Source organism: Schistocerca piceifrons, chromosome 2 (assembly GCF_021461385.2).
Source record: "Schistocerca piceifrons isolate TAMUIC-IGC-003096 chromosome 2, iqSchPice1.1, whole genome shotgun sequence".
Taxonomy (NCBI): domain Eukaryota; kingdom Metazoa; phylum Arthropoda; class Insecta; order Orthoptera; family Acrididae; genus Schistocerca; species Schistocerca piceifrons.
The window spans coordinates 788,038,445-788,063,385 of record NC_060139.1 but is presented as its reverse complement, the minus strand read 5'-3'; the positions used below and the strand labels follow the sequence as shown (position 1 = coordinate 788,063,385).

Sequence of the window (24,941 nt, the reverse complement as noted above, 5' to 3'; positions counted from 1 at the left end):
ATGCCTTGGCTCCTACAGAGCTCCTTCAGAATTACCAATCTATTTTTGAAAGAACTTCCGGCAGATCGCTCAGAAGAGACTGGATATCTTCTCGACAGCAGTCTGCTGGAGTTCTAAGAGACAAGGTTCAACAAATCTGAAACAATTCGACACAGAAGAGAAAGGAAAGTAGCTCCTAAACTAGATACACACACATCTGTGACAAGCCAGGATATCTCAACAATCGATGGTACCGAAAAAATAAAAAACAGTGTCTGTTCTTGAAAGTGTCTGAGCTATCGAGGGGGTCTCGACTTTCGCATCAATCCCCTCAACTTCATCCGTCCCGCCTGTGAAAGACAAGACTTCTTCTGATGTAGATGTGATTTCTCTCAGAAGGAGCGAATAGCTGGCAAGAAGAAGGGCAACAAGAAAGGCAAGAAGACAGTCAACAACCTTTGTTACATTTGTGAGTGTTCTCCACATCGCTGCTGATCTGATTTGCTGCATCATCTGCAAAAACTGGATTTGGTGCATACTTAACAAAGGCACATCTACTCCTGCCTACGCATGTATACAGACTGATAATTGTTTTTAGCTTTTTCAATTGTTGTTAAAATTTGTTAAGTTTATTTCTACAGTTGATTGTAATAATGTTTAAGTTGAAAACGATCCGGAAGATAATTATAAGGCTGATTACGTGCCTATAATTGTACCCTTAATGTTGGGTATTATTATGTTAAATATTTATTTAATACAAATAACGAACTGATTGCCAAAACCCGTCGCTTTTAGTGTAAGTTCCTGTATGATGAATAAATATTAATATTTTTTTTTATCAAAACTATGTCAAAGTGTCCTTTACGCTTTAGATGTTTGAAATAAGTTGCATTTCAATGCCTTGTCAACGAAACGCAACACTCTGATTAACTTTGACACTTAAAAAACAAAAAAAGTGTAATTTTGGGGGCTATTGGGGCTTGCTACTGGTGTGAATTTGATAGCCAAAGAACACATATTTCATTTGGAGCAGAAGTAATTAATTTTGAATGCCGAAAAAGTAGCGACTAAAAGCTACTGAAACATGTGCAAAGTGGATCCGTTTTAATGTTAATTTCACAAACTATTGTGATTTTCCTATCAGTCAGCATATGCAGAATGATAGCCTACGTAGGAACTATGGACAACGAACTTACGCTAGGTTTGTCAAGCTACAGGGTGGGTCAACATCGTACGTTGAGCTACAGGGTCATCCTGCGAACATGTGAGAGACCAATCTGTAGAACAATAGCCAAACAACAGCTGTACTTCAATCAATTCTTATTTATTTTTCTTTAAGGTACCAGTTTAGATACTTCACTTGCTTGGCTTTTGTTCTGCATACTGTTTGATCAGCCGCTGTCCCGAGTCCATGAAGAACCCCCGAAGATTTGAGAGACCAATTCAAAGTCATCTCTGCAGCGCCAGTACTTCTTGACTGCCTTGACTTACAACAGGAGGCAGTATGGAGGATTGTGTTTAGGGACGAAAGATGCTACTTATACGACACGACACTTTACTTCATGCGCTTGGCACTTCTGAATATCAGAGAGCACCCTGCTACAGTCTGACCTAGTGATGATCTTGAGGATCCTGTTGTATGTGGGACAGTCTATCAAGCGTTCTTCAATAATTCGACTCCTAGTAGATTAACAGAAAATCTGTAAATTAGGTGGACTGATATGGTAAGGAATGAGGAGATTCTGCGCAGAAATGGAGAGGAAAGGAATATTTGAAAAACACTGACAAGGAGAAGGGACAAGATGATAGGACATCTGTTAAGACATCAGGGAATGACTTCCTTGGTACTCGGGGCAGCTGTAGAGGGCAGAAACTGTAGAGGAAGACAGACACTGGAATTTTCTTCCAGCAAATAATTGAAAAGGAAGGTTGCAAGTGCTACTCTGAGATGAAGAGGTTGGCACAGGAGAGGAATTCCTGGCGGAAAAAGAAAAGATTTACGGAATGCAATGAAAGATGAAATCAAATGTGCGTGTGACTAAGGCCTCCCGTCTGGTAGACAGTTCGTATGGTGGAAGTATCTTTAGTTTATACCACTTTGGCAACTTTCGTTTCGATGAGGTTGAAATGATGATGACCACAACACAACACCCAGTACCCGAGCGGAGAAAATTTCCGACCCAACCCGGATCGAACTCTTTTCTCTCGCATGGCAATCTCCCGCACTGACTACTTTTTTTCAGATGCTACAGATCCTCTGACCACTTTTTCTTTAATTTTATGCGTTCTGTGAGGATAGAAATCATGGACCCTGGTTTACAATACCAGGGCTCTGTCCCCTTCTTTATTATTAGCAATATAAGAATGTCGACCACTCGAATACATCAAAAAATAAACACTGTCTGATCCCAGCTCTCCACGCTAGGGAATCGTGTATGACTTCCCGGATACAGTCTTGCTCAGTTCTACATTTTGTGATTCAAATCCTATCCACGAGCTCAACTTCTCTTACTCGGTATTGCCTGCCTGCGAGGGAGGGAAAGGAGGGGGGGGGGGGGAGGATACTTAAAGACACTTCAAGTAATTCGCAAAGGTCTGATGATATCTGGAAATATACTGAAATTGATCGTGTATTTCCTGTAAAAAGTCCAAAAATCAAGTCAATGAGACCGTCCCGAAAAAGTTAGTACACAGAAAGTCCTTTGATCCAGTTAATCGCATGTGTGTCTTTGATTGGAGGAAGTAAGTCTTAACCCGACGAAGGAACATTCCGAGCAGCATTCTGAGATACGAGCAAGCCTCTTCCAAATTAGGACCCACACATCCGTGACAGGTCCACATTCCAGGTGATGTTCATCCTTGTCTATCGCGTGAAACTGGATGAACATTGAGGAGTCAGATAAATCAATGGGGTGCAGTCTCTGTCTTGTTGGAAACTTTTCGTTGACGACGAGGTACCTGGTGGCGCGGATCTCCGTCATAAAATATCTTTGGCGGGTTGCTCGCCACACCCCAGGCCACGGCTCTCGAGGGTCGGTCCTTAACCACATTTCGAGGATGATTCATCATCAGCTGGCCGCAGACATCACGTGCCGTAGGAATCATCGTACAGGGGAGATTCGCGTGTTACAATTACGGAAAAATGTTTTGATGTGGGAGAGCGCAGGCGCGATGTGACAGAGTGCAGGGGGCAGACAGGTCTGAGGCGCCAGTTCATCAAATGAGGAGACCGGTGAAACTGTGTCGATGATGGGTCCACATCTTGATCATGGTGTTGACATAAAGGTGTCGTAGGTGCTCGAAAGTTGATAGGTCCCAGCTCTCCGTTTCGAGGGTGGAGGGTGAGGGCATCGTATCGTATCTTGAAGAGCATTACAAAGTAGCCCAAGGCCGTCTGGATCCGCTGTGCCATCATTGGATCTGCGCCAAATGAGGTATCCGCGACAGCATGTGGGTGTTAATGAAGACGACTCTTTGTAACATGTCTAAAGCTCGGAGGAGGTGGGCCCTGACACCAGTGAAGAGAGCTTGTAAAAGGCGTTTACAGTTCACCGCCGTCGTACGGTGGACATCGTTCGTAAATACGGTGCCCCAAACACCGAAGTGTATCCATCGCCTGCAGTGGGGCCGCACCCCACACCAATAAGCTGTGGAGGTACACACAGAACGTAATGGAACGTCATAAAGTTTTAATATGCGATTGCAAAATAGGCATTGGACTTTCAGGATGCCAGAGTAACTGTAACTCACGTCTCGTATCATATCACCTAATCCTTGCGCGACCCTGTCATCCACTTTCCTTTTCATAAAATGCAGTGGTACGTGACCGTCTTAAGTTAAGAGTTTGTGGTCGCTCCTGTAAAGCAGCATTACTTTGCCACCACTTTGGCTGTGTTTCGTAAACTATAACTTTCATCTTGCAACTAAATAAACAATGTAAACACTGCCCTTTCGTAATCCGCACAAACTTAATATAAACAAACTGCTTCTATCCCTTTGATAACTAAACGACAATGATATAAACGAATTTTATTTTTCCAGAAGTACCACTTAGTACTTTTTGCCTCAACTGTCCCAAAGTGAGCAAAGGTATTCCATGTCTTGTAGAGCGCACCACAACATGACCTCCCGCTGCCGGCAGGCTACTTTGGTCAGATTACTCCGTCTGCAATACACCTCCTACCTGAAAAAAAGAGGCTTTCCCAAAACTGAAGATAACACGTCTAAAATGCCACTCTTTCTTTATGTTGTCCACCGGGACGATCTGCTGCCGACTCCACAAGTAGAAAAGATGTTTCTGGAACGGAACAACAAGGGAAACGACTTGGCCGTTCTCAGGCCTAATGGCTGCCGTAGTTCGAATGCAAAGTACCATGCATTGCGTAACACTTTCTTAAATTAAGCTTAAGATGAGCTCAAACGATTTACGTTTCTATTATGAGAAAATGAAACCCCTACAGCCGTCCTTATCATTTTATTTATTTTGTAGGGGTTGACACAAACCCTTCAGTATCAACTACAGCCTGAAGATGGCGCATTGAAGCGCCGAAACCGCTAGCTACAAAATAAATAAAATCATAAGGACGGCCATAGACGTTTCATTTCCTCGCAATAGTAAACGGCCGTCGTCCCCAAGACCTCCTATCAAAAGGATGGGCATACAAAAACTTGATTTACATTTATTGACAATTTGTATATTTAAGGCTAGAATTACAGTTCAATACTCAATATCAAATTATCTTAAAGTTTCAAAATGCATTGTTTACAACTCTATCGTTCTATATGACCAACATTACATCTTCATAAATTAAGAAAACGATTTTTTTTATAATACACCACAAGTCATGTGAAGTAACACTGTTCCGTTATATCGGTACGTTGTACTGATGACTAAAATACAGGTGACAGGTTTCCTGAAACAAAAACAGTTTGACTAGAGCTAGAAATGAATTTTCATTTATCATCTCGACAGGTAAAGGAATGTAATCATTTTACAACAACAGTGCATCATAACGGACACTGTGTTACTTGGTGCGGAGGCTTTCAGTGCGGTCAAACAAGGCTGAATGACAAAGAACTGCTCTCTGTGAAGGACCAGGAACTGCGAGGGAAGTGGATGCCCTGGTGCTCGAATAAAATCATATTACGATGAGTGCCATAGCAGTGAAATTGAAAATCAGTCAGTGATAAGTTTTCAACATCGTCACAGTCTTTTGAATGTGACAAAGTCACCTTCGTTGGACTTCACGTTTGCTTACAGCCATTCAAAGCCCACTGTCGTACCAGTGCAGATGGATTTTTTAGGCACTTAACGGTCCTGATGTGTCACTGGGACCTCAAGACAAATGATGAAAGCAATCACAGCAAACATGTGGTTTCCCTACCGCCGAAGATGGCGACGACGCAACCATCACCGGGCAAAGTGATGCGGAGTACTTTTGCCATTGCCATGCTGTCATACGAACACATTATGCTCTTAAGCATGAAGCAATCGCAGGAGCATACTACTGACATTTCCTGCGAAAGTTACGGTAGGGTGTGAAGACAAAGCGTCACGGGAAGGTACACAATAGGTGTTTTCTCCAGCTCCTTCTACGTAGGACACGATGCACACACTGCTTCTTGGGAATACTCCGCTTCGCCTACCCCTCCCTCCACCCTGCCCCAGTGAGCTCCTGAAATGGCACCCAGACTTCCTCCTCTCATCTCTGCTGAAGAAACCATTTGGAGGGAATTACCAGGGTCACGACGAAGTGATTATTAAGGTGAAACGTTTACTGAACAGCTGAAATGTAACTTCACTACTAAGGTCTGCCCCAAGTCATTCGCCTTTGGAAAACATGTGTCGCATTGCCGCCTGAATACTCATGGTAGTAGCTCGATTTTTCGAGGTTACAATTAAAGCTTTGGTTCTAGCCGTCGTATATAGTTCACAGTTCTAAATGCTGATATCCGTTCTCGCTGCTTAATCTTCATCATAGTTCTCCTTTTTATTGGCGGATGCGCCATATCAGTACTAAATTCTGATTGAAATTCTAGTTCCTTTGTCATGAACCAACAGAACTAACAATGTTTAATATTTCATTGTCTTTTATTTATTGGGGTTTGGGGTGGGGTTGTTTTGGGGGAAGAGACCAGACAGCGAGGTCATCGGTTTCATTGGATTAGGGAAGGATGGGGAAGGAAGTCGGCCGTGCCCTTTCAAAGGAACCATCCCGGCATTTGCCTGGAGCGATTTAGGAAAATCACGGAAAACCTAAATCAGGATGGCCGGACTCGGGATTGAACCGTCGTCCTCCCGAATGCGAGTCCAGTGTGCTAGCCACTGCCCCACCTCGCTCGGTTTTTATTTATTCTGATAGCGTATTGCACAGTTTCTGTTGGCACACTTTCCTTGGCACAATCATACCTTCTGTCACTAAAGTGCGCGTCATATATCTTGGCGGCCGAGTTTAGGTTCGTTCTGCGCATCTGACGTCACAAAACACAGTCAGCCAATGAACAGAGAACGACGTTGCCAGATCTCGACAGTGTCGAGTGTCTTCAGTTTTAGAAACGTTCAGTCATAAATAAAGTAATAGAACAAAAGCAATGTCTTGATAGCAGACTTTCTTTTACAGAAAGTTTGGAAAAAGCATTCTTTATACCAATTGCTTCATATTCTATTAATTAATTAAACCAAACAAGCAATAAGACTCCTAATTCAGGCGATAGCAGGGAAAGGTGTTTGTTTCAATCTGACGAACTGCTTTTTCGCAATAAAGAACAGCGGTAATTGTTTATTTCCTATTGTACTTCGACGAAGTGTGAGTAATTCATAGTCATACCAACAGTGTTTATAAGTAGTTGCGTGAGGTGTTACTGTCCTTATGGAGTTACACTGTTCGATGAGCAGAGGTAGCGGGACATGGTAAGTCCGGGTCTGGGGGTAGCGTCTTTGATTTATAATCAAAACGTCTTCGGTCACGGGTTCGATCCCCACCCCTGCCTAAATTTACAGTCGGCTCTCAGCCGTGGCAGCGTGCGGACGGCCCCGCGCGCCGGCCAGTGCTCCGCTGCAGGCGTTGTTTACTTCCGCGTCGTAGCTTTCAGGCTTGCGTCCGTCCACCGTGAACAACATGTCGAGCGCTTACCGCCGTGCGACCCTTAAAGTTTCCTTCCCAGCTGAACATGCGCGACCTCGTGCACATGAAGTTGAAACGTTCATACGTGAAGAAGTTTGTTTAGATCCTAACCACGTTATCGGAATCCATTTTTCGATCACGAGTAGTGTCATTCATATTAAAATGACAAACACCGAGGTGTGTGAAGATGTTATTCGCCGCCATGCCAATGGACTTAAGTTCAAATACTCTGATGGTCACGTCGGAGCTGTAACACTTGACCTCGCAGAGTACGGTCAACGCACGATTAGGGTGTTCGAACTACCTTTTGAAGTGCCGAAGAACGAAGTTGTCTCTGCGTTACAACCATACGGTAACGTCATCGGTTACGTAGAGGAAAAATGGCAAACCTTCACGACCTACCATGTCCTTAATGGTGTGCGTCAGGTCAAAATTGAACTGAAAAAACATATTCCATCATACCTGACCATTGGCGGGGTGCGAGCCATTGTCATGTACGACGGCCAACCCCGAACGTGTGCGGGTTGTGGACAAGAAGGCCACGTCAGATCCGCCTGCATGCGACGCCGCCTGATCCAGACGCCGGTCGGCGAGGAAGCGTCCCCAGCGGTGATGACTCAGATCCCTGTCACATACGCCAAGGTTGCCCAGGAAGGTAGCACGTCTACACAGAGTCTTCCTGCTCCGTTGACGTCGTCTGATCAGGTAGATGCAACCGCTCCTGAGATTCCTTCTGAGGTGCCCCAGACGCCAGATCCTAACCTGCCGAATCATCGCAGCACTGTAACTGAAAATGCTACTGAGATGGACGTTGATCCGGGAGTGGTACCTACTTCTGCTTTCCTTCAGACTGGTCCGGAGTCAGACGAAAGCCACCCGCAGTCGGACTCTGAACGACTTGTTCGAAAACAAGGGTCGACACGAAAGAGATAGAAACGTAGCCGTACACCCCCTGATGAATCCATTCTACGGATGGATACCGGGGATGCAGACCCGAAGATGGACGACAAACCGATTTTTGATGACCGAAAGGCTGATGCGAAAGACCCGCCACAGGCGACCACTGGCAACGAACACCCCTCCTTACTGGCGCCGTCGCCCCCACAGAGAGCCTATCCGATGAGACGAAAACTACGTCTCCTCACCACGTGGATGACGTGCACAGCCGATGCCCTACCGCAGTATCAGTATCCTGGGCAGACGACGTGGAGATCGAAGGGACTGGGGTGGATGCTGCTGATGATGGGGCACCCCCATCGGTTGCGCCCGCGCCCGCAAACTCTCCACAATAGCAGCCTCTTCAGCGGACCGGCAAGATCGACGACCTCTCGCTCCTGAAGAAGAAGCACCGCCTGTGCCTGTGGGACTCCAACACCAGCATTATCGTGTCGCAACGATTAACCTCGCGACCATTCGTGCGCCCCACAAACTAGCGCTGCTCCGCGATATGATTTATGATGCGGACATAGATATTGCGCTTTTTCAGGAAGTGCATGTCGCCGATTTTTCGCCACCACATGGCTTCACGGTGCATCTTTCTCCCGCTTCGGACACCGGTAGTGGTGTTGCCATCATCTTACGCGAAGGTCTTCCTGCCGAAGATGTCCTATACCTCCCCAGCGGCAGAGGTATGGCCCTTACTCTCTTTGGTGTACGCATCATCAATATTTATGCGCCGTCGGGCTCCAGCTACCGTCGTGAACGCAATGCCTTCTTCGCGAATGAAGTCACACCCCTTTTTATGGGACCACACGATGACTGGATCATGGGTGGAGACTTCAACTGCACCCAGCGACCTCAGGATCAATTGCCGCGTCACTCACCATGCGCAGCTCTGGAAACAGTCGTCACGCGGCTACAATTTGTCGATACGTGGAGACATGTTCACGGTGATCTTTTGGGCTTTACGTACCACACTGCGCACTCCTCTAGCCGACTGGATCGCATCTACATCTCGCGATCCCTAATTCAACACACTCGACAGGCTGAAATCTGGCCTGTTGCTTTCTCAGACCATGAGGCTTACTTCTGTGATGTTGTTCTCACAAGACAGGCAGTATGGCACGGACGTGGTTTATGGAAACTGAACACGGCACTTCTTAATTCACCTGACTGTCGACTTCTAATAGAAGACACTTGGATCACATGTAATAGACGCCGACCCACGTATCCGTCTACAATATCCTGGTGGATCCAGTGTGCAAAACCTGCTCTTCGAAAAACTTTAATCCGGTATGGCAAAGATGTTGTCGCCTGGAGGAAGAGCACTATGGACTTTTACTACAGGATCCTACGAGAATGCTGAACGATGCCAGCCTCCCCTGAGCGCCATACAAGGATGAACCAAGCTAAGGCCCAAATCTCCAATCTCATGCGACGGCATTTGGAAGGGGCGATAGTACGATCTCGTACTGCTGATCGCATGCCTCATGAACATCCGTCGATGTACCATATCATCCAAGAACGACAAAATCGACGCCGAAAATTGATTCACGTCCTAACGGATCAAGAAGGGCGTCGCTACGTAACCCAATCTGCCATAGGGAATGTGCTTCACGCCCACTACCGGCAGCTCTACGCCGCAGTTCCACATTCCCCAGAGTTGATCGAGGAAGTCTCACAGCTCAACTTCGGTGGTATCCCAGGAGATGCGGCGATTGACTTGATGTCGGAGGTGACTGATGAGGAAGTCCGCGATGCGATCCGGGCAGGAACCATCAATCGCTCCCCGGGCCCCGACGGTCTTCCCCTCGAATTTTATCGCACCTTCCGTGATTTGTTAGAGTCCACCTTCACCTCCATCTGTCGGAAACTGATGTCTCCGGAAGTACCTGTGCCGGACGCTTTCATGGAAGGAATTATTATTCCTGTACATAAACCGCACGGTGGCAACAATATCAGTGATTATCGGCCCCTCACCCTCCTTAACAGTGATATGAAAATCTTCACTCGCCTTTTGGCAGCACGACTTAAAAACGTTGCCCGCTATGTTGTGTCGCCAGACCAAGCATCTTTGGGAGGCGACAACAATATTCGCACGGCTTTATGGCGCTACAGGGATATGATCGCCGTTACCCAGGCACAACGCCTCTCTGGGGCACTTGCGTCTTTGGACTTTAGTCAAGCTTTTGATAGGGTTGATCATTCGTTCTTTACGGCCGTTCTCCACCATATGGGTTTCCCAGTCGCCGTTATCACGGTAGTGATGCGCCTTCTGCGGGGTGCCTCATCCAGGATTATGTACAATGGCAGACTCACTCCACCGATAATAATAGGTCGATCCGTACGTCAAGGTTGCCCTCTATCAGCAATTTTGTACGCCTTTTCCATGGAATCCTTGCTATGTGGACTAAGACAACGTTTGGTAGGGTTGTCCATAGATCGCTACCGATTCTGTTGCACGGCCTATGCTGACGATGTCGTCATCTGTTTACGTAATGCCGACGAAGTTCGAGCTGTTTTGACGTGGGTAGCGACTTATGGTGAGGCGTCGGGTAGCTCTTTAAACGTACGTAAGTCACAAGTTATGTTCATTGGCACGGGACTTCCCGTGGAGTGCGTTACACCTCTCACCACCGTTGATACCATTCGTTGTTTGGGAATAGATTTTTCATCTGATCTCCGGCGTTCAGCCACCATCAACTGCCGACGCCTCCTTTTAATGATCAGAGCAGGTCTTATGGACCATCGCCTTCGATCCCTAGATATTCTCCAACGAGCTCGATATGTCAATACATATATCGCATCCCGAGTTCCCCATGTAGCGCAAGTTCTACCTTTCCCGCTTACTGTGGCACGTCGCATGTTGGCAGCGATGGCATCTTTCGTCAGCTCTGGGATGTTGTTCAAAGTTAACTATGCGACCCTTACTCTTCCCCGTGAACGAGGTGGGATAGGTCTGTTTCACGTGCCGGATAGAGCTCGCGCCCTATTTGTCAGCTCCCAGATGACGGTATGGACACGTTGCCCAACGAGCCTCACTGGTCTCCTCCTGTCGGCATACTCGCCGGTCTCACTGTCAGCCCCAGTGATCATCTCGGATGTTCCGGCCCAGTTCCATTATATACGGTACTTCTTTCTGGAACTCAGTTATCTACGCCTCACCTTACCAAGACAGCTATTACTCAAGACAAAGGCAGTATACAATGTCCTCCAATTAGGTCGTCCACCTAACCCGATTGAACAAAAGTTCCCCCAGGTTGTCTGGCGTCATGTATGGCGCGCGGTGTTCGCTTGTTACCTTGACACGAATGTTCAATCTGTCTGGTACATAACTGTCAATGGTAAGCAAATCAACCAATTTCGCCTTCATCGTATCCACCTCGCCCAATCACCTCTATGCTCCACGTGTGGAGTGCCAGACAATGATGAATATCGGTTTGTTTGCGGACCGGCGTCGGAGGTTTAGCACTTGGTTCGACGTATTGTGGCTTTTCTAACGCGGGACATTCCGGATCGGATTACTCCCCTTTCATTATTATTTCCGGAACGTGACTATTTTCCTCGGACAAAGACCAACGCTGTGAATTGGATTCGCGGACATGCCATTCACTACTTATTTGGACAAACTGTAGACTGTGCACTCGATTTTTGGACATACCTCAATGACCGTCATTATGTCGTTGTCCGTCACCCAAAATACAGACAATTTTTCTCGAACTTCCTTGGGAGTGCTTTCCACGAGCCGCCTCGCAGCTGGAATGTGTTAAGCCAAGAGAGAAGGTTTCCTGTTTGAACCAATGAACATTTCTGAACAATTGAACGGAACATATCAATTTCGAGAAGACGTGACATAACATATTACCAGCGGGGCGCAGAAGGCCTCTGATCAATTACACAAAATAAATAAATAAATAAATAAATAAATATAAAACAAAAAAAAATTAAAATAAAATTCAGAAAAAGGAAAAAAAAGTGAAAGGTTATGAGTTCAAACCCTGCGCGGTGCTTAATATTTTCTTTATTTAAAAACAATATTGGAGTGCCTTACTTCACGAATTTTATTCGTTTGAATGAAATTTCTAGTGCTTTGCCTCTTCATTAACTTTTTCGCTGCTGCAGACACGTGCTCCCCGCATTCCGCGCTGTGCGCGATTTTGTCATCACTGCACTTCTCGCCTGAGCAGACACATGGTGTTCCCACTGCTTTGACACACTTATCATTCGATTTCACAAAAACTATTTGGCCAAAAATTTGATTTTTACACGTCTTCTTGCCTGATACCTTCCCCCCATAAATGACTTAATTTTGTTTTGATGTGCAGCATTAAATGTAGTAAACCATTGCACGAAATTTTGAAGAGTTTGCAGAGGTAAAAGTTCATAGCGTATACTTTCCGTATGGTCGATTTTAGTTGCCACAATGTTGAGAATGAAATGTGGACAAGATACCTAAATTTCATATAATATTTACTGTATAACAATATCTCATTTAATTTAAGTACCACGTAGGTGTCGTATGTAATATTGAGAAATATTCCGTCTTTCGCGACTGTAATAAAAGTTTTATTTAAACACGGCGCGTTTGGCTTTATTTTAAAGCACTTCCATCGGTGAAAGGTATAGCACATACACAATGGTATTCATGTTCTATTTCTTGTTTTTGTTCCACAGTCGCAGTTTTACCAATGGTATTGAAATATATCCCTCTTCTGCAACTGTAATAAGCGACTTATTTAGACCAGACGCGTTTCTCTCTTTTCAAGCATCATAAGAGGACTGTATTTTGTGTCCTCCATTGCCAAGTCACCTTTCGTAGTTTTGTGCTGCGGTAGCACAATATTCAAAGTTTGTGTTGACTCATCAGTGTTTTAGCAAATAAATGCTGTTTGTGTGTGCCACACATAAAATTATATTTGACATAACTCTGAGCACTTCACTGACAGACGGTATATTCAAGTCCTAATGTTTTTCTAAGTCCACAGTTTTGTTTAATGTATTTTGTCTACTTCCTTTTGATTGATTGAAGTGCTTTAAAATAAAGCCAAACGTGCCCAGTGTAAGTAAAACTTTTGTTACAGTCGCGAAAGGTGGAATATTTCTCAATATTACATACGACACTTATGTGGTACTTAAATTAAATGAAATATATAGGTAGCTTGTCCACATTTCATTCTCAACATTGTGGCAACTAAAATCGACCATCCAGAAAGTATACTCTATGGACTTTATCTCTGCAAATTCTTCAAAATTTCGTGCAAAAGTTTACTATATTTAATGCTGCATAATAACTGCGTTGAACATCGAAACAAAATTAAGTCATTTATGGGGGGAAGGTATCAGTCAAGGAGATAGGTAAAAATCTAATTTTTGAGCCAAATAGTTTTTGTGGAATCGAATGATAAAGAGTTTCAAAGCAGTCGGAACACAATGTGTCTGCACAGGCGAGCAGTGCAGTGACAAAATCGCCCACAGCGCGGAATGCAGGGAGCACGTCTTTGTAACAGCGAAAGGGTTAATGCGGCCGTGATGGCTTTACTTCATGAACTGCGCGCTCCCCCCTAAACGTAAGCTTGCGAACTATGCTATACTATGGCACTGCTTCTCTTGGCGCGTGCTTCGTGTGCAACTGGCAACGCAGCAATCTCCCGCGTCTAGGCAGGCATGCGCGAGCCGCCAAGATAAAAGAATTGAACTATAATATGTCTGGACAAGCAAAAATTCATCTTCATTTTGAAATAATTTAATTGAGTAACCCAATAAAAAAACGGACTAATCGATTACTCGTGTCTACGTCCTGGGTACACGACAATTGAGAACTACCGTCCTTGTGGGAATATCTGAACTGCTCAAGTACTAGTGCATATAGTCAAAAAACTGCTCCGTAACGATATGTTCAAAATCGGTGCATAACCTACACAAAAATTTTTCCACAAAATCAAAGATACTAAGCAAGGCACCTACCTAGCGAAAAGTGTAGTATCCGCAGGTACTTTTTTATTACGATATATTTAGCAAAGCGTTCACTCTCTCTCTGCGGTATCATACACAGTATCATTAGGCAAGCTCAAGGATAACACACAATTAAAAAAAGGAACATTTATTACAAACGAAATAATTTAACACAAGAAATACAAGTGCTTGGCATTGGCAGTGTGTGGCATAGTGCGCTCCATGGCGAGCTGCGATGCTGGAGATCACAATGCGGCTGCGGCACGTTACTGGACAGATCGGCGCAGCATCTGCGTGAACCCGATGCGTATGCTGAAGAAGTAAAAGACCTCCACCAGGCTCAGCACGCTGAAGCCCATGAAGAGGCCCAAAAGACCGCCACAGTTCGCTGAAAAATCAACGAGATTACTCATTCCCATAACTTGATTGTTTAGCAGCAAACAATCCTGTTGGAAGAACATCCGCAACCAAGCATTATAGCAGAGACTGAAAATACCGCTTCAGTTGTAAATTTCTTTATTTTCACACGCACGGTTTCGGACTGTTATAAGCCCATCCTCAGGTGTCGTACTGGAAATAGCGAAAGATGGGAGATAATTTTCACCTCCGCAACACAGATAAAACACAAAAACATATTTTTCCCTAAAAAGTTCTGAAAAAGTTTGAAGAAATATTTACAATCCGCCGCTCGGGCTAGGTGCTGTGAAACCCATGTCATTGCGCAAGTGGCACCAGACAGTACTACGGACGACTGCCTGGGTAGAGAATGTATACAAATGATATCACGACGCTAAGGCTGTGCTGTGGTCCCCGAGTGCTGCATGTACCAAGCGCGGTGAGCTGCCTCTGGGAGCAGAACAGGAAGTAGCGGATGCGAAAGAGGAGGTAAATTAGTAAACCAGAGCCGGCCGGTGTGGCCGTGCTGTTCTAGGCACTTCAGTCTGGGACCGCGTGACATCGGGCATGGAAGTGTGTGATGTCCTTATGTTAGTTAGGTTTAAGTAGTTCTAAGTTGTAGGGGACTGATGACCATAGATGTTAAGTCCCATAGAGCTCAGAGCCATTTGAACCATTTTTTGAAGTAAACCAGAGTGGCAAAAGTGCTGCCACCTATTGACGGAGAGAAGAACGCGTGGTTACTAGTCCGGCCGTTCACAATTTGCATTTAGTCGTTTACATTTAAAATGAAGGAAAAAACAAAAAAATTACATAAAAATACACGATACATGTTAAAAGTGCATTTTGCCACTCTGGTTTACCAGTTTGCCTCCTCGTTCGCATCCGCTACTCCCTGTTCTGCGCTCATAGGCAGCACACCGCGCCTGGTACACGCGGCGCTCGGGGACCACAGCACAGGCAGTTGTCCGTAATTCCGGTGCCACTTGCGCATTGACATGAGTTTCACAGCACTTAGCCCGACAGGCGGTTTCGAAATGTTTTTTTTTTAAATTAAAAATTTTTAGGGAAAAAATATTTTTTGTGTTTTATATGTGTTGCGGTGTGTGAAAATTATCTCTCGTCTTTTGCTATTTCCAGTACGACACCTGAGGATGGGCTTGTAACAGTCCGAAACCGGCTGTGTGAAAATAATGGTTCAAATGGCTCTGAGGACTATGGGGCTTAACATCTATGGTCATCAGTCCCCTAAAACTTAGAACAACTTAAACCTAACTAACCTAAGGACGTCACACAACACCCAATCACCACGAGGCAGAGAAAATCCCTGACCCCTCCGGGAATCGAATCCGGGAACCCCGGCGTGGCAAGTGAGAACGCTACCGCACGACCACGAGCTGCGGACTGTGAAAACAAAGAAATTTACAACTGAAGCGTTATTTTCAACCTCTGTTGACGGATTAGGTACAGGACCACACTTCCGTCTAATGCACATAAAGGTAAAACTGTTCTTATACAAAAGATTGATTTGAGTACCATACTGCATTCCTAAGCTTCATTCTGTAGTATAAGTGAAATGGCCTTGCCTTTCTCTGACCTCTGAACTGACTTAGCAGACTAGTTAAGTGTGGAGGCAACAGATCACGGTGCACTCCAAATGACAGACTTCTTAGGTAATAAAACCCGGTATGTTGTCTCCGACGGCGAGTGTTCATCAGAGACAAGGGTACCGTCAGGAGTGCTCTAGGCTCTAGGGGCGTGTGATAGGACCGCTGTTGTTCTCATAAATGATTTAGCGGACGGGGTAGGCAGCAATCTTCGGTTGTACGCTGATGATGCCGTGGTGTACGGTAATGTTTCGAAATTGAGTAACTGTAGGAAGATACAAAACGACATAGACAAAATTTCCAGTTAGTGTAGTGAATGGCGTCAAGACATAAATGTGGTAAAATGTAAGTAAATCCGGATGAGCAGGAAGAATAAACCTGTAATGTTTGGGTGCATTATTACTAGTGTCGTGCTTGACACAGTCAAGTCGTTTAAATATCTAGGCTTAACGTTGCAAATCGATATGAGATGGAACGAGCCGGTGAGAACCGTTGTAGGGAAGGCGAATGGTCGACTTCGATTTATTAGAAGAATTTTAGGAAAGTGTGGTTCACCTGTAAAGGAGACCGGATATAGGACGCTGGTGCGACATATTCTTGAGTACTGCTCGAGTGTTTGGGATCCGTACCAGGTCGAATTGAAGGAAGACATCGAAGCAACTCAGAAGCAGGCTGCTAGTTTTGTTAGCGGTAGATCCGAACAACACGTAACGATCAAAAAGTCAGTATAAATTTGAAAACTGAATAAATAACGTAATAATGTAGATAGAGAGGTACAAATTGACACACATGCTTGGAATGACATGGGGTTTTATTAAAACCACAAAAATACAAAAGTTCAATAAATTCCGAGAGATGGCGCTTCATCTGATCAGAATAGCAATAGTTAGTAGAACAAAGTAAGAGAAAGCAAAGATGATTTTCTTTACAGGAAATACTCAATATGTCCACCATCATTCTTCAACAATAGCTGTGAACAGCACTGTAAAGCATGTCCGGAGTTATGGTGAAGCATTGGCGTCGGATGTTGTCTTTCAGCATCCCTAGAGATGTCGGTCGATCACGATACACTTGCGACTTCAGGTAACCCCCAAGACAATAATCGCACGGACTGAGATCTGGGGACCTGGGAAGCCAAGCATGGCGAAAGTGGCGGCTGAGCACACGATCATCACCAAAGAACGCGCGGAAGAGACCTTTCACGCGTCTGGCAATATGTGGTGGAGCGCCATCCTGCATAAACATCGTACGTTCCAGCAGGTGTTTATCAGCCAGGCTGGGGATGATGCGATTCTGTAACATATCGGCGTACCTCTCACCCGTCACGGTAGCAGTTACAAAAAGAGAATCACTCATTTCCTCGAAGAAAAAAGGCCCGATAACGGTAGATGTGGTAAATGGAACTCATACCGTGACTTTCTCGTCGTGCAATGGAGTTTCCACGATAGTTCTAGGATTTTCGGTAGCCCAAATTCTGCAGTTGTGGGCGATGTCAGACCTTCGGAGCGTGAAATGAGCTTCGTCGGTCCACAACACGTTACTCAACCAATCGTCATCTTCCGCCATCTTTTGAAACGCCCACACCGCAAATGCCCTCCGCTTCATTAAATCACCACGTAATAGTTCATGATGCCGATGGATTTTGTACGGATAGCATCGGAGGGTACGCCTCAGTGCCAACCAAACAGTATTGTATGGAATGCCGGTGCGACGTACGACTGCACGAGCGCTGACTTCCCCGAACATAGACGAACCCGCTACAGTCTCCATTTCTTCCTCAACTGTCGCAGCAGCATTACGCCTTGTGCTTGGTTGGCCACTATGGGGTCTATCGGCTAAACAATCCGTGGCTTCGAACTTCGAAATCATTCTCGCCACAGCTGCATTTGTCAACGGACCTTTACCCATTATAATCCCGTTCCTATGGCGATAGGATCGTAACGCTGAACTAGCACATTCCCCATTCTGATAATACAGCTCACTAAAAGCGCCTTTTCAGGTAACGTCAACATGTTGCGACTGCTGACCCATCTGATTCTCTCATTACAGCTCCTTTTATACACGGTTGTCATGCGCAGTCACTGACGTTTCGCTGTCCAGCGCTATCTGTCGGATATTTTGTAAACTTTGTTGTTTTTTATGGTTCTAATAAAACCCCATGTCTTTCCAAGCATGTGTGTCAATTTTTTCCTCTCTATCTACATTATTCCGTGGTTTATTAAGTTTTTAAATTTATACTGACTTTTTGATCACCCGGTACTTCAGGAACTCAAATGGGAATCACTGGAGGAAAGGCGACGTTCTTTTGGAGAAACGGTATTGAGATAAATTTAGAAACCGGCATCTGAAGCTGACTGCCGAACGATTCTACTGCCGCCAACATATATTGCGCGTAAGGTTCACGAAGATACGAGAAATTACGGCCCCTACGGACGCATATAGACAGTCGTTTTTCCCTCGCTCTGTTTGCAAGTGGAACAGGAAAGGAAATGACTAGAAGTGGTACTGGCTATCCTCCGCGATGCACCGTACGGAGGCTTGGGGAGTATCTATGGAGATGTGGGTGTAGATGTAGATGTGTAAATGTGGAACCAGTAATTTGCGTCCACGTTCAGGGTATTTGATTCCAGTCCAACCATCCGACTGGACTCACGAAGTGTCAAAGGGATGCTCAGGTCACTAGAAAACTCTAAATTTTTCACGAATCGTAAATTGGAAGATCACTCACCAGTTACATCACTACGGTGGTATACTTGTATTTATTTATGCCTGTACTTCACCAGACAAGCAAGGGCCTTCAATACTCTCTTATATCTAACCAGACACCGTTAGCGAGGCAGCATTACAGTCTGTATTGTACATGAGCAGTATACACTCCTTGAAGAAAAAACCAAATGAAGACGGCAGAATCCATGATCGGATGTCAATGTAACTTCGTGCACGTAACCTCATCGGCAGGTACTTGTATATAAATGATTATTTTTGCAATTGATTGTGGCCGGTAGAAAGGCCACCAGGGTGCATTAGTGTTTTTCGTGTTTACAGTTGTTACCAGGCCTGGCAAGATATGTAAGGAGCGTGAACTGCACCATATTTTCCGTAATGACTCTGAAGACGTGGAGATGTTGCTTACTTATGTGAGGCAGCGTTATCAGCACTTGGCACAGTTGGAAAGGGCCCTCATTGTGTGTCTCCATTTGAACGCCTGGTCGAATCGTGGTATATCGAGAATTGTGGCGCATGCGTAAGTGACAGCGGCCCGATATTGGACTGCATGGGGACGTGATGGCCGGCATACTGCTCGTCAACGTACCGGTCGATCACGTCTGATCACAAAGTAGGAGTTACGTCCATTATAATAATCCGGGCTGTTATGCCGAGTGCCGGCCGGAGCGGCCGAGCGGTTAAAGGCGCTACAGTCTGGAACCGCACGACCGCTACGGTCGCAGGTTCGAATCCTGCCTCGGGCATGGATGTGTGTGATGTCCTTAGGTTAGTTAGGTTTAAGTAGTTCTAAGTTCTAGGGGACTTATGACCACAGCAGTTGAGTCCCCTAGTGCTCAGAGCCATTTTTGTTATGCCGTGGTCGCTTGATGAATTCTGTGTCAATTCCCAACGTTTCGTCCCCGTCTGCGGAGGACTTCTTCAAGGGGGCTGTAGCTCGATGGAAGGTCCAACACACCCACTGGCTCGCTACTGACTGCCGCTAAATTCCCTGTTCGCGCGCTCTCGCGCCGAGGCGTGACGTCACGTGTTTTGAAAACGTCAGGGCAATTGGCCGCTGTCCGCTGCCGTCGATCGCTGTTACCATCACCCAGTGGTGGACGGGTGGTACACATCTTCTTCAACACCGGCATCCATATACCGTTTAATTTCACGCCCTCCTGCTTTCGACTGAAATTATTAGGGTGTTTGGCGATTTCGATGGCCTCCCTGTAGAGCCTTTCGTAATATTCGCTTGTGGCCGCTAGTACTTGCGTCTCCTCGAAACGAATATGGTGGTTACCTGTCTGGAAAGCATGCTCCGCAACAGCTGATCGTTCCGTTTCTTCTACAATTGCCCTTGTGCTCTTCCAAACGCTTTGAAACAATTGTTTTAGTGGTACCCACATAAACATCTCCACAGCTGCATGGGATCCTATACACTCCAGCCGTGAAAGTAGGAGTGCCGTATTGTGCACCAGGCACACTGTACATCCTTCACATCTGCATCTGCCGTCCGGGAATAAGTAATAGAGTCCCTGCAACACTTTGTGTTATCCCGCACCATTGGTGGCAGACTAGTAGCAGCCGTACTAACGAACTGCCGCCGTATGCGAAGGCTGCTATTAACACAACACAAACGGCTGCGTTTGGGATGGCCTCGTGACCGGAGTGCAAGGACTTCCGATGAACAGCATCGCACTGGCTTCAGCGATGAATCGTATTCTGTTTTACTGTGGATGAACATGGTCGGTGAATATGGCGGGAGAGTTTCCAGTCTCCACAGCGCGGGTACAGTTGGAGGTGAATTCCATCTCTAAAGTTATGCAGGAACTAGACTTGTCAAATGCCAACACGTCAAGGCTGTACACGACAAGGTTGTTGCCACAGCTGTGGAAAAAACAGTGCCGCAAGGGACAAAAATTGATAATGATATATTAATTACAGCAGCCACTGTCGGCCGTCATGAGTTGAAACAACAGATACCAGGGCTATTCGGAAAGTAAATTCCGACTGATCACGAATTGGAAACCACTATGACAATCAAAAATATTTTATCTGCAACATTTAGCTACAGCTTCCAGCCACTGCTCTACATAGTCACCTCTCCGACTTAGACATTTGTCGTAGCGTAGTACCAACTTTCCACCACCCTCGTCATAGAAGGCAGCCGCCTGTGTTTCCCGCCAATTCTCTTCTGGGCTCATTTATAGCTAGTTGTCTGTGCGAAAATGTTGTCTTCATAGCCAGTAGTTAATGTGAGCAGAGATGAAACACAGAGGGAGCCAATTACCGGCTGTAGTGCCGGTGATAAAACACTTCCCATCGAAAACGCTGCAGGAGCATCTTCATTGCCCCTGCAGATTGCGACCGAGAATTGTCACGAAGTAGGAAGCGTATGACAGTTATGTAATGTGCGCTGCATAACATCAGGCAAAATCTCTCACCAGGACCTTATACTTGGCGGGAGACACTATTTTCTACGCATCTTTATGTGCTCACCATGCGCTAAGAATTGAAAAGAGCAAAGTGATGCAACCGGCAGGCATAATAGAGACACTGTCGAACACAAATGTGGAAAGCTTTATTAGATTTTCACAGTGGTTTCCATTTCTTGACCGATCGAAACTTACTTTCCGAATATCCCTCGTATATGTGTCACAGTGCAAAAAAACACTCTCCTTGCAAATACTGAAGCGGTGAGCCCTCATACTATCATGTCACTTTCTCTCTACAGGGCTACAGAGTTCAGACACCACCGACCGACCGTATACCTCAGCCTACGGCACTTCACAGCGTTTGGATATTGCATGGGCGCAGGAACAACACTGTTGCCTTTACATTCCATTATCGTTAGGCAAGGATCGACCACATATGGTATGCTACTCACCAGCGGTGCAAATAACTGAAAAGTTAAAAATAAAACTATTCTGTCAAAATTCCCAGATACATTCAACGGTAGAGACTCTTCACACAGAGATAGAGACGGTACCTGGATACTTTTCGAGATACATTGGCCAAAGACACTACGTGTAGCTGCCGTTTTTGGGACGTAACCAAAAGCTACACCTTACTTGTGTCGTGTATGTAAAATAATGTCGGTCAGGGATGTGTACACCATACTATGGGAACTGACTGAAAATTTGGTAATGGCCTCGAAGTATTATCAACGGCCTCGAATAACTGAATACGGCCGGCCGGAGTGCCCATGCGGTTCTAGGCGCTACAGTCTGGAGCCGAGCGTCCGCTAAGGTCGCAGGTTCGAATCCTGCCTCGGGCATGGATGTGTGCGATGTCCTTAGGTTAGTTAGGTTTAATTAGTTCTGAGTTCTAGGCGACTGATGACATCAGAAGTTAAGTCGCATAGGGCTCAGAGCCATTTGAACCATTTGAACTGAATACGATTTGTAGTAAAGGAATCGAAATCTCACACCGCATTACCTTCCACAATAATATGGATCCCATCTGAAGAAACATGTTGGTGGCAATTAGTTACCTAACGGCAGTTAGCACAGGAAGGAGTAACGGAAAATTTTGGGAATTTGTGGTAAATTACTATGGGACCAAACTGCTAAGGTCATCGGTCCTTAGGCACACACACTACTTAATCTAACTTAAACTAACTTACGCTAAGGACAACACACACACCCGTGCCCTAGGGAGGACTCGAGCCTCCGACGGGGGAGCAGTGCGAAGCTTGACAATTTGCCGTAGACCACTCGACTACGCCGGGCGGCGGAGTAACGGAGGGGGAATTTAACAAGCTCGGAAAAGGACTGAAAATTCGCATTTTACTGATGTATTAAGTACGTAGAGATACTGAACTGGCCTAAAATGTTACAATAAGAGTCAGAATTATTATTATTATTATTATTATTACTGTTACTGCTACTAGCAGCATAATTACTGCTCTCCTTTCTCATCCTACTACATGCCCTACTAGTAGCAGTGAGAGTAGTAGTAGTAGTAGTATATTAGTAGCAGAACTTTGTATCGTACTTTCGAATAATGCAGGCACTGTAATATCGTATTCATCCGCCGACATTGGGCAAGCGACTTTCAAGTAAAATGTGTCACCTGTACGGGAATATACATAATGGAAGTACGGATACAGGTTGTAGATGTTTTGATGACATGTGGAAGTTTGGGGCTGGCCGTGACTCGTGCACGGATAGCCAAATGGCGCCGGCACGGTAGCTCAGCGTGTTCGGTCAGAGGGTTAGCTGCCCTCTGTAATAAAAAAAAAGTGAGTGAACGGATCAACGAACAACCTGAAAGGGTATCATCGGACATCGGCCCCGAACAAATTCAGCAAACAATATAGAACAAAATGAGATAAAAATAAAAAATAAAAAAATAAAATAAAATGGTAAGTCTACCGCTCGCCATAAGTGGGAAATTCGGGTCCAAGTTCCCGTCCGGTACAAATTTTCGTTTTCGTCATTCAATTCTGCATCTGATGGTTGTCCATATTCGCAAATGCGGATACATTTAATGTTAGCATAAAAGTTGAACGGTACAACAATCGTAACAATTATTAATTCTAATAATAATAATAAACATAATCATAATAATAATAATCATAATCATAATCTTAATCATAATCATAATCATAAAATCAGAACAGAAAAAAGGAAAACAGCACACATGGAAGTGACAAATGTCGACAGTAAAAATGTTGTTTCAATGATGTTAAATTAAAGCGTTGTAATACAGTTGTAGAATCAGGAGTCCTCTACGGATCGGAAAACTATTTTTACGCGATCAGAAGATTTGGAAAAAAAAGAAGAATCTTGCCAATCATGTTGGGTTCAATCAAGAACGAAGATGGCAATTGAGTTTTGAGACTAAATAAGGAACTACAGTCAGTCTCGCGTAAAATAACACATCATATTAAGCAAACACGTTTCTCAATCTATGGACACCTAGAGAGTATGCAGAAAAACAGATTAACAAAGAAGTTCCACATAATCTTCCAAATCTGGAAATCAGACAATAAAAATGTGTAGGGAGGCAGGATAAGAAAAGGACGTACAAGAAATGCAGACTGAACGGAGACATTGCTCAACGAAGACAATTTCAGACAGATATCGAGGTTAAAGGTTTTCAAGGAGATAAGAATCAACAGGAAAACTACTGGAGTCATCTGGTCACATGAGAGGAAAAGAGCTCGTTCTGAGAAAGTGGAAGAATTGTGGAGTGGGATGAAAGAAAATAGAAATAAGTAGCTGTCTTGACGTGGGCCTTAGTTGTACTGACACGAAATGATATAATAATAATAATAATAGTAATAGTAATAATAATAATAATAACAATAAACAGTTACAAAAGGTTTCTAGAATGAAATTTTCACTCTACTGCGGAGTGTGTGCTGATATAAAACTTGCTGGCAGATGAAAACTGTGTGCCGGACCGAGACTCGAACTCGGAACCTTTGCCTTTCGCGGGCAAGTGCTCTACCAACTGAGCTACCCAAGCACGACTCACGCCCCGTCCTCATAGGCTTGACTGCAGGAACTACAGCCATTTGAGAGACTGTATAGTATTGATTGTCATTCGGAGACCGCAAACTGCCTTCGTCAACATTATAGGCAAATGTAGGATATCCAGGTGCCAATGGCATTATTATGACCTTACGGAAAATGATTATACGAGCCATTAACAGCTCATAGATCGCGCTTTACACTGACAAATGTTTGACATGGTGCTGCATTTGCGTAAGGAGCTACTCTAAGGGGTCGTGGAACGATAGCAAAACTAATGAAACGCTACTGTTGTCGTTAATGGGTACTTTACTAAGTAAACGACAGTTTTAGGCCTTCATAATTGGGCCATTTATGTTGAGAAGCAACGTCGTTTGAAGACCGAAACTGGTCGTGGACTTAAGAAGGTGTCTATTTCGAACTGAAAAGTGTTTCAATTAGTTGAACACAAATGCAGAGTAACAGCGCCCTCTGAACACAGAAACTAATAATAGCAAGACCGTTTCTGGAAATTAAAATGATTGTACAGAGTATGGCATTTCAGTAGAAGAATGGGATTTACAACATTCAGGCTGAGTCTACTAGCGAGTTGATTTACTTCTATTTACACTTGGAGATGTTAAGGATTAAAACCATGGTTCTGTCGGGGCTGTAATAATTGGTAAGGAATTCGTATTCATGTCAGCACAGCTGGTACTAGAGATCATTGAGAAATGGTACCAAGAGGCAGTCAAATAATTTCCTATGTTTTCTTTTTC

At 44.8% G+C, this 24,941-nt stretch overlaps 1 protein-coding gene across 1 annotated transcript in view; it reads right to left on the bottom strand.

The window, feature by feature from the left end:
- Window positions 1-14,159: 14,159 nt before the first annotated feature.
- The window catches only part of LOC124775855 (pickpocket protein 28-like), a 182,002-nt gene continuing 171,220 nt past the window's right edge, over window positions 14,160-24,941 (bottom strand). The window contains exon 11 of the mRNA XM_047250689.1: window positions 14,160-14,382. Within this exon, the coding sequence (XP_047106645.1) occupies window positions 14,261-14,382 (122 nt within the window). The 3' untranslated portion in view covers window positions 14,160-14,260. The remainder of the gene's footprint in view (window positions 14,383-24,941) is intronic.